The sequence below is a fragment of the Podarcis filfolensis genome (assembly GCF_964270895.1).
Source record: "Podarcis filfolensis genome assembly, chromosome: 4".
NCBI lineage: Eukaryota > Metazoa > Chordata > Lepidosauria > Squamata > Lacertidae > Podarcis > Podarcis filfolensis.
Window position 1 is genome coordinate 78,007,949 of NC_139607.1, and position 17,273 is coordinate 78,025,221.

The 17,273-nt window shown below is 45.0% G+C and overlaps 2 protein-coding genes across 5 annotated transcripts in view; one reads left to right on the forward strand and one right to left on the reverse strand.

Moving 5' to 3' along the window:
• Positions 1-7,501, forward strand: part of KATNAL1 (katanin catalytic subunit A1 like 1) — a 34,387-nt gene extending 26,886 nt beyond the window's left edge. For 3 of the 4 annotated variants that reach the window (XM_083609196.1, XM_083609195.1, XM_083609197.1), the window contains 2 exons: positions 3,335-3,461; positions 4,927-7,501. In XM_083609196.1, coding sequence (XP_083465322.1) covers positions 3,335-3,461; positions 4,927-5,125 — 326 coding nt within the window. In that variant the 3' untranslated portion in view covers positions 5,126-7,501. The remainder of the gene's footprint in view (positions 1-3,334; positions 3,462-4,926) is intronic. The other variant, XR_014546999.1, reaches the window with a different exon arrangement.
• The window catches only part of USPL1 (ubiquitin specific peptidase like 1), a 362,686-nt gene that overhangs the window by 107,828 nt on the left and 237,585 nt on the right, over positions 1-17,273 (reverse strand). The gene's annotated exons all lie outside the window — the stretch shown is intronic.

Sequence of the window (17,273 nt, forward strand, 5' to 3'; positions counted from 1 at the left end):
GCATTTCCATGCACTTGCCGATTAATGCAGAGAAGCGGATCCATGAATTTTCACTCTCAGGCTGGCGCTGCTGTAAATCAACTCTCGCCTGACCTTTACGACTAGATTTCCAGCCGTTCAGATCGTAGCATGCTGATTGTTCCCCTGCCTGAGGATGCCATATCATATATTGCTTCTCCTTGGCTGTCAGTCATATATGCTATTAATTTCAAGATCCTTTTTCATTTTAGCTTTATAAAGTGGCGTCTTCTCTTGATACACTGGGGTGCCTGCTTGCCTCCATGACCCCTCGAGATAACAGAATAGAAGTACAGTGTGGTTGTAAACACTTAAGGGTTGAAACAACATATTGGAGCACAGCATGGGGTTGCTGGCAATAATAGCATCTCTAGCATGCATTCTTCCCCTCTCCCCTTTTAAGGTTGAGGTTGACTTAATATATATCATGATGACATTGGTGTGAATTTCCCTACTCCACACCTTCAGTTCCTGCTGGTAGGATGGCAGAATCACCACCGTGTGATGTCTTGATACATGAGAAGCGATCCAAAAGGTTACAGAGAGGGAAAATGCTTAACCTAGAGATTTAATTTTGCTGTGTCAACTTCATGTTGTATGTAATGTGTGGTGTGGTGTCTAGAGTGTTGGACTGTCATCAGGGAGTCTCTGGTTCACATCCTCACATAGCCATGAATTCATTATTAATTATTTATTATTATTATTATTATTATTATTATTATTATTATTATGAATTCACCTGGTGAGCTTGGACCAGTCACTCTCTCGGCTTTACTTTCCAAGGCTGTTGTCAGGATAAAATAGCTGACAGTGGTTGGGGGAGAACCATGCATGCTACCTTGAGCTCGTTGGAGAAAAGACTGACTACACACATTCAATAAATACTAATAGTTCCAGCTTATAATGGGAGCCCTGACTTTATGGCTGATTGGGGTATTACATATGATTTAAATTGCCTTGCAGATCTCTATCATGTTATTGATCTAAACTTCCCCCTTATTGCTAATGCAAAAGAGAAGATGAAAGGCAGACATTTGTTTGCATTTATTGTTTTAATCATTTGAAGTCATAATTGCTTTCAGCCCTGTTGGCAGGGCAGGGAAAGTACCTCATCTGAAGTTCTACCACGTTATTGGTTCTGGCTTCTATCGGTGCAGTGCAGAATGGGCACTTTGCTAAGGTGTGTCCTCGTCTCCACAGAGACAAGGATACAGTGCCCCTTCCAGATTGCCACTATTTTGTGAGTGGGATTCAGTCGCACCAGCAAATTCAGGTTGTGCAGTTAAAGTGGGTTTGCCTCTCTTGCATAATGAACACACATTTAAAAACAAGACTTTTTGTAGGAAGGTAATTGATGAAAAATTGCACTAAAAAGTGTAGGATAACAACGGCTTGATCTGATATCTTATAGCATCCCCACCTTTTGCAAACAGATCATGAAGAATGTTCAATAAACAGGCCATCTGGAAGAGACTAGTGTTGAAAAAAAACATGGAAAAATAATTTCCACTGTGGCCGTTTTAGGTACTCTGCAAAGTTATCCATGGTGAGACATGTATGCAGAATCTTACTAAATGATCAGTTTTATTCTGTGTTTTTTGAGACCATTATTTTTAACAGTCAACACAGTACAGATCTCCCAGCTACAATGTGTACATGGAATGTTTTTATACCAGTACAGTATAGCTTGCCAAAGGCACATTGTGATGGATGGGAAGCTTGTGTATTTTATGTTTTTGATGTTTATACTATGCCATCAGTGTTCATTGTGCCTTACAGCACCATACGGGCAAATTGGGCATCTCTCTGCTCAGAAAGAGCTTGCACTCAAAAACTAACAACGAGGGGAAAGGGAAAGGAGAGAAGAATGTGGGCAAAGGCCAACGCATGTACTTAATTAAATTAAATTAAAAAGAAACATTGTTCAACTGAAACCCCTGGGTCACTTATATCACCAGGGCAATCATTTTCATTATCTAAAACTTGTTCAGGGGTCCCTCCTCAGCAGCTGGGGCAAACACTCTTTAATAGGGAGGGTGTTAAATTCAGAAACTGAAGATAATGCAACAAAATCTATTGGACAGAGGGAAAGGAGGGATCTCTGTGTGTTTGGCAGGGGAGAGGGAAGGAATCCACCCATCCTTATTTAGAGTGTATCCTTTCCACCTGGCTTCCCCCATTGTGTAACCAATTCCTTTTTCTCATAATTAAAATGATCCTTCCCTTCCTATTTTTCTGTTTGTCTAGAAAGAAAATGAAAAAGGATCAACGTGGTTTAACAGTAACTTAATACCTTAACCAAATAATTCATTTAATGCCGATTGCTTTAACAAATGCTGTTAGCTAAATAGGACTAAAATTTAGGGTGTTGACAGCTGAGTTGTCTCTTTCTACAGCTTCTTATTGTCCTGTTGTCTTGTAGACCAATAGAACAATGTGCTTCCACGGTCTCCTGTGAGATGCTCAGTGCAACACCAAGTTTGCACTTAGCATCACACTTTTCTTTTTTTTCTTTTTTTTGCCAGAGGGGTTTTTTTTATTGATTTTAATTCGTTTTGCTACATCAAACATTAAAACATACAAAAAAACATACATAACACATACATACAAAAAAAAGAGTACATAAAAAAGAAATAATAATAAAAAAACAAAAGAAAAAACACGCATCACACTTTCCATGTTGGCAAGGCATGGGCCAAGGTGCTGCCCAAGGTGGCCTTGCCCTTTCATACCTGGGGGGAGAAGGGGGGTCAGCAGGGGGTGGGGGAGAGGGCCCAACAAAACTTCAGTGTCTAGCAACTCCCCCCAAACTACGCTAAAGTTTGGTTTCAGCTAGGCATTAGCAAAGGCTGCACAGAAAAGGTGGTTTGGAGAAATTGTTGACACTTGATACAAGGTTTGCTGAAAAAACTTGGGTAGAAACTTGAGTAGAGAGTGCATGTTTATGGATGTATGCATATCTATGGATGTTTTCATAGTTAATGGCAAAATGGCTATTGGAAATTGCGCTCGCTCTCTCTCTCTCTCTCTCTCTCTCTGTGTGTGTGTGTGTGTGTGTGTACACACACACTGCTTCATACAGAATTCACTAAAATTATATAATTGATTCTCTTTTCAAATGCACTTTTTGCAGTTAATACAGTGGCAGTGTCTTTAACATTCAAGAGTCTTCACTGGCGAAATTGCTTCCAGGCTGCTTTTGCTTAGTAATCCGTACCGCCTTCCCCCCAATAAAACCAAATTACAGGGTTAAGTGTTATTGAATATCTACATGTTTGCAAGCCCTGCTCTGATCAAACAACTTTTATTTTTGCAGCAAAAGGCCGAGCAGAGCTGCTTAAGATTAATCTTCGGGAAGTAGAACTGGATCCTGACATCAGCCTGGAAGAAATTGCTGAGAAGATCGAAGGCTACTCTGGTGCTGACATCACTAATGTTTGCAGGTATCCTATTTCCTGGGTTTGCAAGCTAAAGAAAAATGGAATTGCTAGGCAAACTACACATACTGAATGCTTTTTTGAGTACATTGCTGACGACTCAATCTTTTGCCTTTACGTCAGTGCTTTTTAAATTCTCCTTCCTTGGAAACCCTTTCCGCATCAAATAGTTTGCTGAGGAACCAGCACAAAGCCCAGAGTGTTGCATAAGATCTTGGAACCGTTTGGCGGACCATACACTCAGTTCACACAGAAGGCAGATTAGGTTTCTTAGGTCTTACTGTTGTTCCTTGTGAACTGATAACCCGAAAAGACATGTATTGCAGGGGAAGCTTGTTTGCCATTATGGATCTTCTTACTGAAGGACCCTTAATAGGTGTCTGAGGAATGTAAGTTTCTTCTAGCACTAGAACTCAGGGTATTTCCAATGATCAAGGGAATGGAGCAACCAGTGGCGTTACAATGGGGGGGCGGTAAACCTCGGGTTCCATGCCTGTGGGGGTGACAAGAAGTAACCATGCGGGGGCTCATGGCGACACGAGCAGCTATCGCGCCACCGCCATTTGGAGGATCCGCCATTCGTGGCTGGAGCCGCAAGCAGAGGATCCTGGCACTGGCAGCAAACCGCTAAGTACAGTGCATGTGCAGCGTTGCACACATATGTGCTGTACGTAGCGACGCCGCACATGCGCTGTATAGCGGTTTGCCGCCAGCGCCATACGGATGGTGCTGGGATCCTCTGTTCGTGACTGTAGCGGCGCCAGAGGGATCCTGGCACCGTCCATACGGCGCTGGAGTGGTGCTGGCGGCAAACCGCTATACAGCGCATGTGCGGCATCGCTACGTACGGCGCATGCGTTGCACGTAGTGATGCCACACATGCGCCCTACATCGTGACGCCTGCCCCGGGTGTCATGACGCCTTCCTTTGCCCCTGGGAGCAACTCCCCTGTAAGGGTTGCAGCATTGGGGGCTTTTTAGTTTAGAGAAAAGACAAGTAACAGGTGACATGATAGAAGTTAATAAAATTATACAGGGCATGGAAGAAGCCGGTAGAGAAAAGGTTTTTTCCCTCTCATAACACTAGCACTCATGGACATTCAATAAAGCTGAATGTTGGGAGATTTGGCACATGCAAAAGAGTAGTTCATGAACTGAACAATTGCCTCAGCATCTCCATAAATCCTTTCAAAAAGGGGCGGGTGGGTCTTTTTTATCGTTTTAATTATCCTCTGCACATTTACCAGATGCCTTAGTGGATTTCCGTTCCAAAGTGTTGTTTTATGTTACATTAATGTTGGGGGTGTTGGAGATGTGCAAGCTTGTTTCGCCACAGGGGAACGCTGAGATAGCTAAGAATAAATGCTTCTGCATTTCTGCTAGAGGCCTGCAACACAAGAGAGGTAATCAAAATCCATATAGTTCCTAGCACACGGTGTTAGTAATTAGTTCTTGCGAATTTTCCTTTGCAGGGATGCTTCTTTGATGGCAATGAGGCGGCGCATTAATGGCTTATCCCCAGAAGAGATCCGTGCGTTATCTAAAGAAGAGCTTCAGATGCCTGTTACCAAGGGAGACTTTGACCTGGCTCTGAAGAAAATCTCCAAGTCTGTTTCAGCGGCAGACCTGGAGAAATATGAGAAGTGGATGTCAGAATTTGGATCTGCTTAACAGACGTCATCTCACAAAGGATTTTAGCTTTTCAGTTATAAAATATTACAAAGACTTAGAAATCTTTTAAGGCTTGAGTTTTTCCTACGGACAAGGACCCTTTTAAACTTTTTTTGCACTTTAAAGGGAACAAAATAAAATGTTACACAATGAAATCATGGTATTTCATGGATGAATACTAAAAGCTGTAAATGTAGCAAGGGAATCCTATGTGTTTTTGGTTGTCTGCACTTTTTTTTAACACTAGTTCCCAGTGTCCTGATTTTCACGTTCTAGTCTTTCCTGGCTTTTATCTGCCAATCAGATATAGGACTCTGCAGGAAAAAGTTGACAAAACTTCCTGTTCTGTACTCTTGTTGTTGGGTCATATTGTTTGTCTAGTTAGAACCTGATTCCTTGAGCGTAGGACTGGCATTTTTATTCTTTGCCTCTCCCCCTCTGTTTAGAGAGCTCATCAGTATGATGTAAGTTGAAAATACCAAGATCACTTTACACTGCAGTCACGTTGTCATGACTACAGTCGTATTTGCTAGAACACTAATAATCATATAAAATGTGAAAGGGAGGTGCATACCTCCAAAATATACAGTGTGGCCAGTTACAGCTCTTTGCCATCTTTTGCTCCCAGCTCTGAAGAAAAGCACATGTACTTTTCTCTCCTCTTGTGTTCGCTGCAGCTGGCACCAGGAGAAGTGCAGTGAATGCAATCGCTGCTTAAAGCGTGGAGCAGCCCGTCATAGAAATTATGTATCACAACCTTGATGTTTGAAATCTCAGGGCTGCTCTCATTGCAGTTTTACAGTTGTGTCAATCTATGGATTTCGCTGGATCTACCGCTGTCTTTGATTTCTCATTGTATACCACTGTAAGCAAAAGTTTGGTAAGGGCAGATAAATTCCAGAGGTTATAGTGGCTTAACTCTCCAGAGTAGGTCATGTTAAATGAGTGTACATCTTGCACTTTTTCATGCTTTGTTAGTGCCAGTTGCACCTTTGCAGTATAAGATACCAAGGTGGAACACTTGTGGAAACTAAACTTGAAGGTACAGAGCCGTCATCCTTGACATCCAGTAATAATCTCGCCTCCTCCCCCACCCCACCCTTATTTCTGGTGCTTTCTAGCATTTAAACTTACTTTTGCATATTTCATCTGTTTTTTCAGATATGACAAATTGGTTCTCATCTCTGCATAATATTACCAAGGGTCCACGGACATGAAAAGAGGCACACAACAATGGCTTGTTCTTTGGGGCCCTTCAAAAATAATGTATAGCTCACTTCTTGAACTTGTTTTGGGTGTATGTGTGTGGAACTCGTTATCAAAAGTTATGTATTTGGAAATGAATGTATATGATCAGAACTGCAATTGAATCTGGCTGTAGGAGAGTTACATGAATCACCTAAACCTAAGGCAAGGTTTCCAGTTTAGAAAACAAAACAAAACAGGAATGTCATGTAAATCGGTCTTAGACATCTTGAAATGATCAATAGGCATTTCCAAGCCACCTGTTCATTTGGCAACTCATCTAAAATAATTTGCATTTCTGCCCTTTAAGGCATTGCAAGATGTAGGGGTTTTCAGATGTCAAGCATGCTGGTGCAAGGATGTTTAGTTGTGCTTGGAAATTTCCCTCCATCCCTTATCCCCGCACATCTCCTAAATTTGCTCTAGATTAAGGTAGGGAAAAAACCCAGAACAGATTTAGGGGTCACACAGAGAAGTTCTGTGGTGTAGATAAGAGTTCTTGCACTGGCAGAAGTGTTCAGTTGGATATTGCTCTCTGACACCAGTGAGTCACCTGGGAGTAGAGCTACTCCCTGTATAGATCTCTACTGGTCTTGCCACCACCAGCTGTGTTAGACCAAGGACAAGTATGTTCTATGCTTTGTGGGTGGCACAGTAAAAAAGAAAGAGTGGTCAAGACATTGCATTACCTGGTGTCTTTTCCTGGAGGTGTCTTTCCCCCAGTTCAGTACTGCAGTGCTAAATCAGCTATCAGGAAAACTTCCGCCTAGGCCTGGCCTTAGTTTAGTTTCCACCTAGATCTCCAAACTACTAACAGGGAGCTTTTCCTTATAAGGGCTCCCTGCATTGTTACTTATTCATTGTAATAGCCACCTCGTCAGCATAGCACTTGCTAGACACGTCCAGAACTACAGATGTGACTTGGTTCCATAAGAGAAGCAAGAGTGTTTACGTAGCAGAGTCCCATCATACCGTATGCAGCCAGCTATAAAGGTTGTGTTGGGTTTCTTTACTTTGCTTTAACATAGAAGAAGATGTATTGGGTCAAGACTGTGAATGATGCACTGTGTTCATCTCCAACAAAAGGCAGCTCTACTTTGGGGAAAATAATAATAAATGTCCTAATGGTGACTCACTTTTTTCTTTTTATGTGGTGCTGTGTGTTCTGTGTACATATTCTGTTGTGTTCCTGGTGTGGCTGAGTTGGATTTCCTGCTTTGGGAGCGTAAGAGGAGCATGACACCTTATAGAGCTTTCCCCCTGTTTTGCCAGCATTATCTCCAGTAGTTCTTCTCGCTGTCTCCCTTTGGGAAGGTAGCTGGCAACATCATCAAAGTACTTAAGGAATGAAAGGGCTGTCATGGAAAAGGCAACACTCTCTTGGGACCCACCACTTTCCCTCTCGCAGTAGGAGCTGTCTGATTCATGCCAGTAGCAATTTGTGTACTTCGGAAATGGCAGAACTTGGTGAATATAAATGCAGGATGGTTTTGATCCTGTTGTATTCTGGTGTCGATTGTGTGCACAAATAGGATGTAATACGTTGGACATTGCAAAGATATGGCTACCTGTGACTAGGTTTAATAGAATGTATTTGTGAATAAGTTAAAATGGGTGTGTGTATGGGGTGTGAAGGGAGGGGTAGTACCTCTGGTGGGGGACATGTCATGCTCCTCCTGGGCTAGTTTGTCTGCCTTTGGTCTCCATCCTGCACTCAGCTCTCACCTGTGGCTCCTGGAAGCTGTCAACATGTGACAGTGGTCACACCCTGAGAAACAGCTTTGATTGGCCGGCTAAACCAGGTGAGGATATCTGAAGGGTCTCAAATCCTCGGTGAGTTAGGAACTTCCCCCTGCATGCAAAGACAGGCTCTGGTGGATTGAGCGGATGAGACCAGTGGCTTCAGTGGTCAAGAAGGCAGTAGAGGGAAGTGAAGGGCAGATGAGTCTTATCAACTTGGGAAGGTAGCCCATCTAGGAGAAGGAAAACTCTGATCCTAAACTTCTGCTGCCTTGCAAAATATCTTTGGGAGAAGAAAAGGCAAAGGAGTAAACCCTACACAAATTTGGGGTGGAGTCTCTAAGATGGTTGGATGATGCCTTGTATACCTCCTGGCTGTTCCTGCAGCTAAGCTGGTGTCAAATGTCTTGCTCTGCTTTCCTTTGGACCACATCAGCAAGGCCAAGGGGGGGGGGTCTTGTCATCTGGGCATCCCAGGACCTCCATACACACTGCCCAGGCTTGGAAGGGACCCCAAGGGTCATCTAGTCCAACCACGCCTGCAATGTAGGATTTTTTGGGGGGAGGCACTGGTTGATTGGTCACATTCACACCATACATACAAAACACATTAGTCTCCACCCCCCAAATCTTGTGAACTGCAGCTTACCCATCACCAAACTACAATTCCTGGCATCCTTAACACACTAGTTCTCAGGATTCTTGGGAGGACGACGTGCTTGAAATATATGATGTGAGTAGGAAGAGCAGTTTGACCACGGCGCGACTCCCCTGTGATGAAAAGTTGCCGTGTCTGGGGTGTTTTAATTTAGAGAAAAGGTGTGTAAGCGGTGACATGATCAAATTGTTCACGGCATAGAGAAAGTGGATAGAGAAAAGTTTTGTCCCCCCCCCCCCAAGTACTAGAACTTGTGGACATGCAATGAAGCTGAATTTTGGAAGATTCACAACAGCTAAAACAATTTCTTCATGCAGTGCATAGTTAGTTGCTTCCACATGAGGCAGTGATAGCCACAGACTTGGATAGCTTTAAAGGAGGATTGGATAAATTCATGGAGGGGAGGGTTGTTGATGGCTACTAGCCAGGAAGGATATGTTAAGCCTCCTCTGTTTGAGGAAGCAATCCTTCTGAACTCTTGTTGCTGGACACCAAAGGAGGGGAGAGCACACTTGTGCTCGGATCCTGCTTGCTGGGTTCCCAGTGAGAACAGGACTAGTTGGGCCTGATTCAGCAGGTGTCACAGTCTGGTTCATGGGCGATCGAAGTCCTGGCAGGGGACATCGGGACCGGGAGCAAGATGGCAGGGTGGGAGCAGGAAGGGGGGTCCAGAAGCCAGGAGTCAGGAAGCCAAGAGTCCGAGGGTCAGAGAGCTGGGAGGCACGAAGTCAGGGGTCCGAGGATCAAGAAGGAGGGAGTCAAGAAGCCGAGGTTCAAGGATCAGGAAGCAAGAAGCCAAACGCAGCAAGGCAGGGAGCGTGTTGCTGTGGCAGAGCCAAAGGGAAATGCTGACCTTATATCTCTTCCCAGCTCTTGTCACCAGGTGCTGTGAGTTACCAATCGGCCTCAGCTGTGAGGCTGCACCTTGCCTCTTCAGAACAAACTTAGGAAGGCCCCAGTCCTGCAAAGTCCTATTGGTCACAGGGCCTGGCTCCTGCATGCACACCTGACAGCAGGCACTGTTATTAATTGAACTAACTACTTAGAGGGGTGGTGAACTCTCCCTTGCTGGAGTTCTTCAAACAGAGGCCGGTTGGGGGTCCTCTGTTTCTGCACCAGATGGAGTTGGATGAGATGATCTGTATGGCTCCTTCCAAGGGAGGGTTTGCCCAAGACATTTTGGCACCTGAGGCAGACCCTAAAATGCTCCCCACCAAGAAAAAATGGGATCAGGGAAGATCTACATCAGGAGCAGGGGCGGGCAAGAAAGATTGACATCAGGATCTGCTGTCCCTGCCGCCTGAGGTGGTTGCCTCACCTTGCCTCAAGCGTGGGCCAGGACTACATCCAAGTCTCTGTCTTGTCCGCATAGAAGTACGAAAAAGTATCAATACTTCTCTCTAGGAGGAAGTCAAAATCACTTCTAGGTTATGTAACTTAATAGGCCAAAGTGTTGTCCTTCATGAGTCACTTGTTTGTCTGAAATTACTGAAATTTTCTATTTCTCATCACCAATGTTCCTTCTCTTACCTATTGGGGGGGGGTGTCTAATATTTTCTTAACTGCGGGTGCGCTTGTATAGTCTGTGGCAACGATTATACCTGAACTGACAATTGCATGCAAGAGCTGAGTGAGGGGGGGTGGGCGGGAGTCATTGTGATGATGAAAGTGAGAGGAAATGAGCCGTATGGCCTGCATGTAATGGAAACCATAGCAACTCCAAGAGAGGTTTATAAATACCATATCACACAGGCTAAGTGAATTACTCCAAGGATTTGCAGGTAACACTTCAGGACCCGGACAGAGAAAATGAGTGCAACATACAGGAGTGCCAGCCGGGAAGATGTGGTGTTACCAAATGGTGGATCAGACCAGTGGCCCCTCTGGTCCAGCATTCTGTTCTCACAGTGGCCAACCAGATGCCCGTGGGAAAAACCTGCAAATGGGATCTGAGCACAAGAGCACTCTCCCCTTCATTAAAAAAAATTAAGTTAAATGTAAAGGACCCCTGACAGTTAAGTCCAGTCACGAATGACTATGGGCTTGCGGCGCTCATCTTGCTTTACTGGCTGAGGGAGTTTGTCCACAGACAGTTTTTCCGGGTCATGTGGCCAGCATGACTAAGCCGCTTCTGGCAAACCAGAGCAGTGCACGGAAATGCTGTGTACCTTCCTGCCAGAGCAGTACCTACTTATCTGCTTGCACTTCATGCTTTTGAACTGCTAGGTTGGCAGGAGCTGGGACAGAGCAACGGGAGCTCACCCCATTGCAGGAGAGGAAGAGACCTAGACATTTGCAGGGACGAAAGACCTACTGGAGATGGGTTGCTGTGCTCCTCAGGTCTGGCACTCCTGTGTAGATCCTATTTTGCTAATAAACTCAAACTTGCTTGGTGTCATTTACTGCTGCCTCACTCCTATCAATGAACTGCTTAATTGGATTACTAGGCTGTACTGGTTGCATTGTAGGGCTCGTTATCCTGCTGTGACTGTGCTCCTAGATGTTAAACGTGTGTGTGTGTGTGTGTGTGTCATGCTGAAGCTGCCAAACTGGAGACTTGGATTCAGTTTCCTGTTCCCCTAACTCTCTTTTTTAATATAATATTTTTATTAATTTTCCATTAACAATAATTCAATATGAGCTGCATTGATAAAATACCAAATCATAATACAATTAAATGAGCCAATTATTCCATTCCAAATTAAACAGGTTTGGGTGACTTCCCATGTTCTGATTTTGGAGAGATGCTATTGTTATTCCTTCTTCCTACTTCCATTCTTATTTAATCCAAATAATACAATTCCAATGTTAATCCTTTATCTTAGCAGCCACTGATGTAATGACTTCCGTTCGTATTTAACTGTTCCATATCTGTTAATTTGCCAGAGGGGTTTACATCTTATAACTTTCTATATTCTAATGTTTGTCTTTCCTTTCCTGTTGCAATCCGTTATTTCTGGCATTCCCCGCCCCCCACTCCGAGAACTTAATTCTTACTGCACAATCCTCTCCACCATCTTTCTTTGGCATCTAGCCTTTGCTCTGGGCAGACTTCCAGCATTTCTCTTTGATCTCTTACCGTCCGTTAACAAGCTGGTATCTCTCCCAAGCTGTAATAAATTAAAGTCAGGGTCCTCATTAGGGTGGTATACAAAACATCCCATATTCCACACAGTTCTACTCTTTCAATTAGTCCATAAAAAATTATGAAGTTTTTGTTGATTCCCTCTCTCATTCCATTAATAGCTGCAATCCATTGATAATTATATTCCATTAGAATTTTTCTTTCTTTCTTCCGTGAAGGGTTGCCAAATCATAAAACAATGTAGTGCATATATAGAGAAGAAACAAAGGCTTCCCTCCACCCACCTTCCAATCTGGTTATGACATAGTCCTCTCCAGATCGAGAGCTTGGCGCTCAGTGGCTGATTAATTTAGCAGGTTATCTTATCTCCAGAACATGTCTGTTTCTTAAGTCCAAATTCATTTCTATCTTAAAAAGCAGGAACCGCCGCTGATAGTGACGACGTTGGAGAGTTACCAATATGTGCAGTGCTATGCACTCAGTGTCTCCTGACCCCGCACAGTAGAAGCGAGAAGCAGGTATTGGATGATCTGTGAGTGAGACCTCACCCCTCTGACCAGGGCGGGGTGGGGCTTGCAAGGATAATTACTCTCAGATTATCCTTAACTGGCTGCACACCCAGCCTCCGCTATCATGGGAGCTGCTGTTCACCATGACGGCTTGAGCCGGAAGTCCTTGTTCCCCTAACTCTAAGGAGACCACCCTAAGGCGGTGGGAATCCTATGCCCCCTGGTTGTGGCAACAGAAAGAAAGAACTGCCCAGCCCTATAGAAGAAGAAGAAGAAGAGTTTGGATTTGATATCCCGCTTTATCACTTCCCGAAGGAGTCTCAAAGCGGCTAACATTCTCCTTTCCCTTCCTCCCCCACAACAAACACTCTGTGGGGTGAGTGGGGCTGAGAGACTTCAGAGAAGTGTGACTGGCCCAAAGTCACCCAGCAGCTGCAGGTGGAGGAGCGGAGACGCGAACCCGGTTCCCCAGATTAGGAGTCCACCACTCTTAACCACTACACCACACTGGAACCAGGGAACCAGGGACTGCCTGACCATTAACCCATAGACCACCCCAATGCTATGAATGCACAAGAAAGAGACTGTCTGGAGACCCTTCCATTGGTCTTTACCCACAGGACATATTGAAGTTTAATATGCTTCAGATTGGGCTATGTTCAACATTGAAAACTCCAAAATGGCTGCCCTGTTAATTTATAGTTCTGGTTGCTTCCAGGTGATCTGAATGCGGAACACTCCCCTGCAGGGACGTTGCATCAGAGCAAGGGTCATGCCATACTTTATTGTGTGTTTCTCCATCACTTTCCTTGTTAAAAAAAGTCTGATGGGGGAGGTGGATCATGACTGTTACACAAGACCTCCAAATCAACATCAATTGTGCCACCTGAATTTGCTGGTCTGTGATTGAATCCCACCCAAAAATAGCACCAGGCTGGAAGTGTTCTTTGCCAGCTTGTTTGGTTCAGCTTGGCACATGCAGCCCTCTGGAGGGGACTTTGAAGAATCTATTTCCAGCATGCGAAGATTAAAGGCAATGAAGATTAACACATTATCAGCATATGGCACCATCGCTTGGCTTCTTCTGATGTGATATGTTGTGTGTGTGTGTGTGTGTGTGTTGCTGCTAAAGAGCTACGTGCAAATATCCGTTTGCTCTAATTATCTTGGCTCTTTCTTCCATGATGCTTGAAGCTCAGGCCTTGCAATATTATGTTCCTCATTTCCTAGTGCCGGCTCCTGAAAAAGTGCTGAGCTGTGGGGTGGCAGCCAGCAAACACAGAATAGACAGTTTTGTGGAAAATGCAGCAACCGCAGCTTTCGTAGAGCTGGGAATTGCAGGCACATTTTGCTGTACATAACAAGCACATCAGTGCGACTTGGGCTTGAACAAGGAAGGGAGAGGACTGTAGCACTTCAGACTGCAGGTCACAGTTCTGCATGGTTGGTTGTGTCTAGTAATTCCTTGCAAGTGGAAAACTAGCATAATAGGGAGAGGGCTGGCACCTTTTCTGTGGTGTGCTGGTTCTTGCCTTCCACAATGTTTTGGTTTTTAACCCAGCACAACAATTGGCAGCAATATGTCACACCTATAGTCTGAAGTGAAATGCTCCACTCTGACTCCTCAAGTGCCTCTTTGCACAGCCTGTGTGCACCAGGCCTCAGTCAGCTTACTTTAAGGCACATTCTAGAAGTTTCTTGAGCAATCCCCTGACCAGGGGCCAGACCAAAAAATGTTGGCACCTGAAGCAAGCCACAAAATGGTGCCTGTCTCAAGCCATCAGGGAAGAAAGGAGAAGTGAAGCTCTACATCAGGAACAGGGGAGGAGTAAAGCTCTACGTGGGATGTGTTCCTTGGAGGCCAGATCTTCTGCCGCATAGGTCCTGCCACCTGAGGCGGTCACCTCACCTTACCACATGGGAGGGCTGGCCGTGCCCCTGACCAAACTGCAATTCTCTGGCCAGTAGCTGTGAGCGCCTCTCATTAAATGATTGAGAGTAAGACTGAGGTGTATGCCACCTTTCCAACGTTAAAACCATGCTCAGCTGGGCTTAAAGGTAAAGGGACCCCTGACCATTAGGTCCAGTCATGGCCGACTCTGGGGTTGCAGCGCTCATCTTGCTTTATTGGCCAAGGGAGTCGGCGTACAGCTTCCAGGTCATATGGCCAGCATGACTAAGCCGCTTCTGGAGAACCAGAGCAGCGCATGGAAACGCTGTTTACCTTAATGCCGGAGCGGTACCTATTTATCTACTTGCACTTTGATGTGCTTTTGAACTGCTAGGTTGGCAGGAGCAGGGACCGAGCAACGGGAGCTCATCCCGTCGTGGGGATTCGAACTGGGCTTACCACATATTAAAAAAACACATAATTACAAACAAAAGCAGACACAAACAATTAATAAAGCATCCAAAAGTAAGCAACCGAATTGATCAATTTCCACATAAATCGTAAGAGGAGCCAAAATAAAGATTAAAAAAATTAACATCATCAATCGCAACAACCCCCCCCCCAAACAATGCACCAGCCCAAGAGTCTTGTTATGAGTTTGTGGGTGCTAGACATTTCTAAATTCCTGGATTTAGTAAGTGTTAGAATGCAATCAAATTTGGGGGTGTTAAGATGTGTGCCAGACTACTGTAATCGCTGGATCTAACAACTGTTTAAAGCTAATTAAGCCAGGCTAGCTTCCTCTTGAGGTGATAAGACTCAAGTGTTGGTCCATTAAGAGAACAAAGCATCAAAGGGGTCTCCATGCTCCAGGAGCATCAATCCCACTATAAACACCCACCTGGAAGCGCCTTAGAGCTCAGTCTGCAGAGCTCTTCACGTGAAATCTCAAATAAACAGAAAGTCCTTGTCTTTCTCCCCTGATAAAATTTTTCCTCTCCCTGTTGGTATTCTAGGTTCTCTTGGCACACACACACACATTCTCTCTCCCTCTCTCAATCTCTCCCTCCGGGTTGTCATGACAATTCAAGATATTTTACTGTGTTAAGGAGGAAAACGAGAGTTGTGCCTGAGTGGCTTACACACAAAGCATCTACTCAGCTTGTCAGTGAGCTCTCAATTTAAACTATTGATTCACCCATGGCCTTGTTATCTGTCGTTAAAGATTCTCGGAATTCCCCTGTGCATAAAGATTTAGGCTGCTTCCAGACTAATCTTGCAGGTATGATTCAATCATATGCTGGCAAATTTAGGATGCATGATTAAAGTGGATTTGGTGTGCCAAACAAAGCTGATAATGGATGCTCTGAGCCACTGAGCTCACCTGGGCCTCTAGTGACAGCAATGGATCTAGGAGCACCCCCAAATTACATCCATGCTCTTTACAGAGAAATTTAGTGGGTTCCATGACCACCTGGCAGTCTCAAGAATGACTATATGTCTGACTATATAAGAATGACTATATATCTGTGGGGAACTGCAGACAATCATAAATATTCATGAGTACTAGTTCATGAAGGGGATAAGACCACAGAGTTAGATTCCTAGTCTCAGTTGGATCACACCACCTCTTCTCCAACAGGGCTCTGAAATATACTTTCTGAAATATATAGTAGCTGAGGAAACTTCACAAGCTTCACCTCCAGCAGTACAGGGTATAATCTACAAACATATTTAAAAATGCTGTGAAAATGCTTTTTTTAAAAAAAAAAGTTTTGAAAAATACATTGAATTTGGCATAGCTCACTGTCGCCATCTAGTGTCACATTTGTATATTGCACATTTGAAACGTTCTCTTTGCAGCTGTATAGCTGAGTCCTAGGTCTCCTTCTGGGGCAATGCAGAGACTGTAACACAATGTGATTGCGCCAACAATACTCTTTAGTGGCTGTCTATGTAAACCACAGCACTGGGAAAGGGGCTGGCAACGAGAATCATGGTGGCTGTTTGGAAGTTTTTCCTATTGCGCTTTATGTATGTAAAAAAATGAATGTGAAATGTTGACTGTTGGCTGTTAGTAGCTGTGCTGGTCCCGGGGGGGGGGGGGTTACCGTGCGGCGTGGTCTAAGTCTGGTCCTAGGTCGAGGGTAAGGAGGCTGTCCGTCAGGGGCGAAGCGAGGTCCAAAGCGAGGAGTCGGGCGTGGTCAGGAACTTGGGAGAGCAGGTCAGGGTGCCGGCAGGAACAGGGTACCAACGATGTTGCTCCGGCAACCTGGGACTGGGCGGGCTGGCCTTTATCTCCTCCAAGGCATAGGGTGGCCCCGGTCCACAGGTGCCTCGCCTCCCCTGGCCTGGAGGCAAACACTCCTCCTGAGAGAAGTTCCCTCCGCCTCTCTGCCCTGAGCCTCTGCAGCTCAGGAGAGGCTGGAGGGTTACTGGACCCAGAAGCAACCTCACCTTCCCCTGACAGGGCTGGGAGAGGAGCACCTGCAGGCAATGGGTCCTTGATCACCTCCAGAGCCAGAGCGGATTCAGCTGGTGTCTGCTCCTGAGGATCCGGCACAGGTGAGGGCCCTTCAGATTCAAACCCCTGCCCCTGCTCAGCCGGCCCTGGAGGCGGGGACTCCTGTGCAGGCTGGGATTCCTCAGCTTCAGCCTCTGAATCAGATTCCCAGGCCATCACAGTATCTCTGGATGAGTCCTGATAAACTAGATCTGTTTGATCCCATTGATTGCAGTAGGATTAAAGAGCCTGAAACTGAATCTTGCCCGGTTAACAGGTCTCTGGATCTGCTGCAAGCAGCTGCTGTTCCATAAACAATTATTCTTTGGGTGGAGCTGCCCTCTACTGTTCTGGTTATGTAAGACTATGCAATTGTTTATTGTTTCAGAAACTATCTGCATCATTTTTCACAGCTGCCACCGTCCTCTAATACTGAATCAGATCAATGGACCAGCTATTTGAGGTTATGTTCATTCTTGCCTTGAAGCGAAGTCATATATAGGTCTCTCTCCCATCC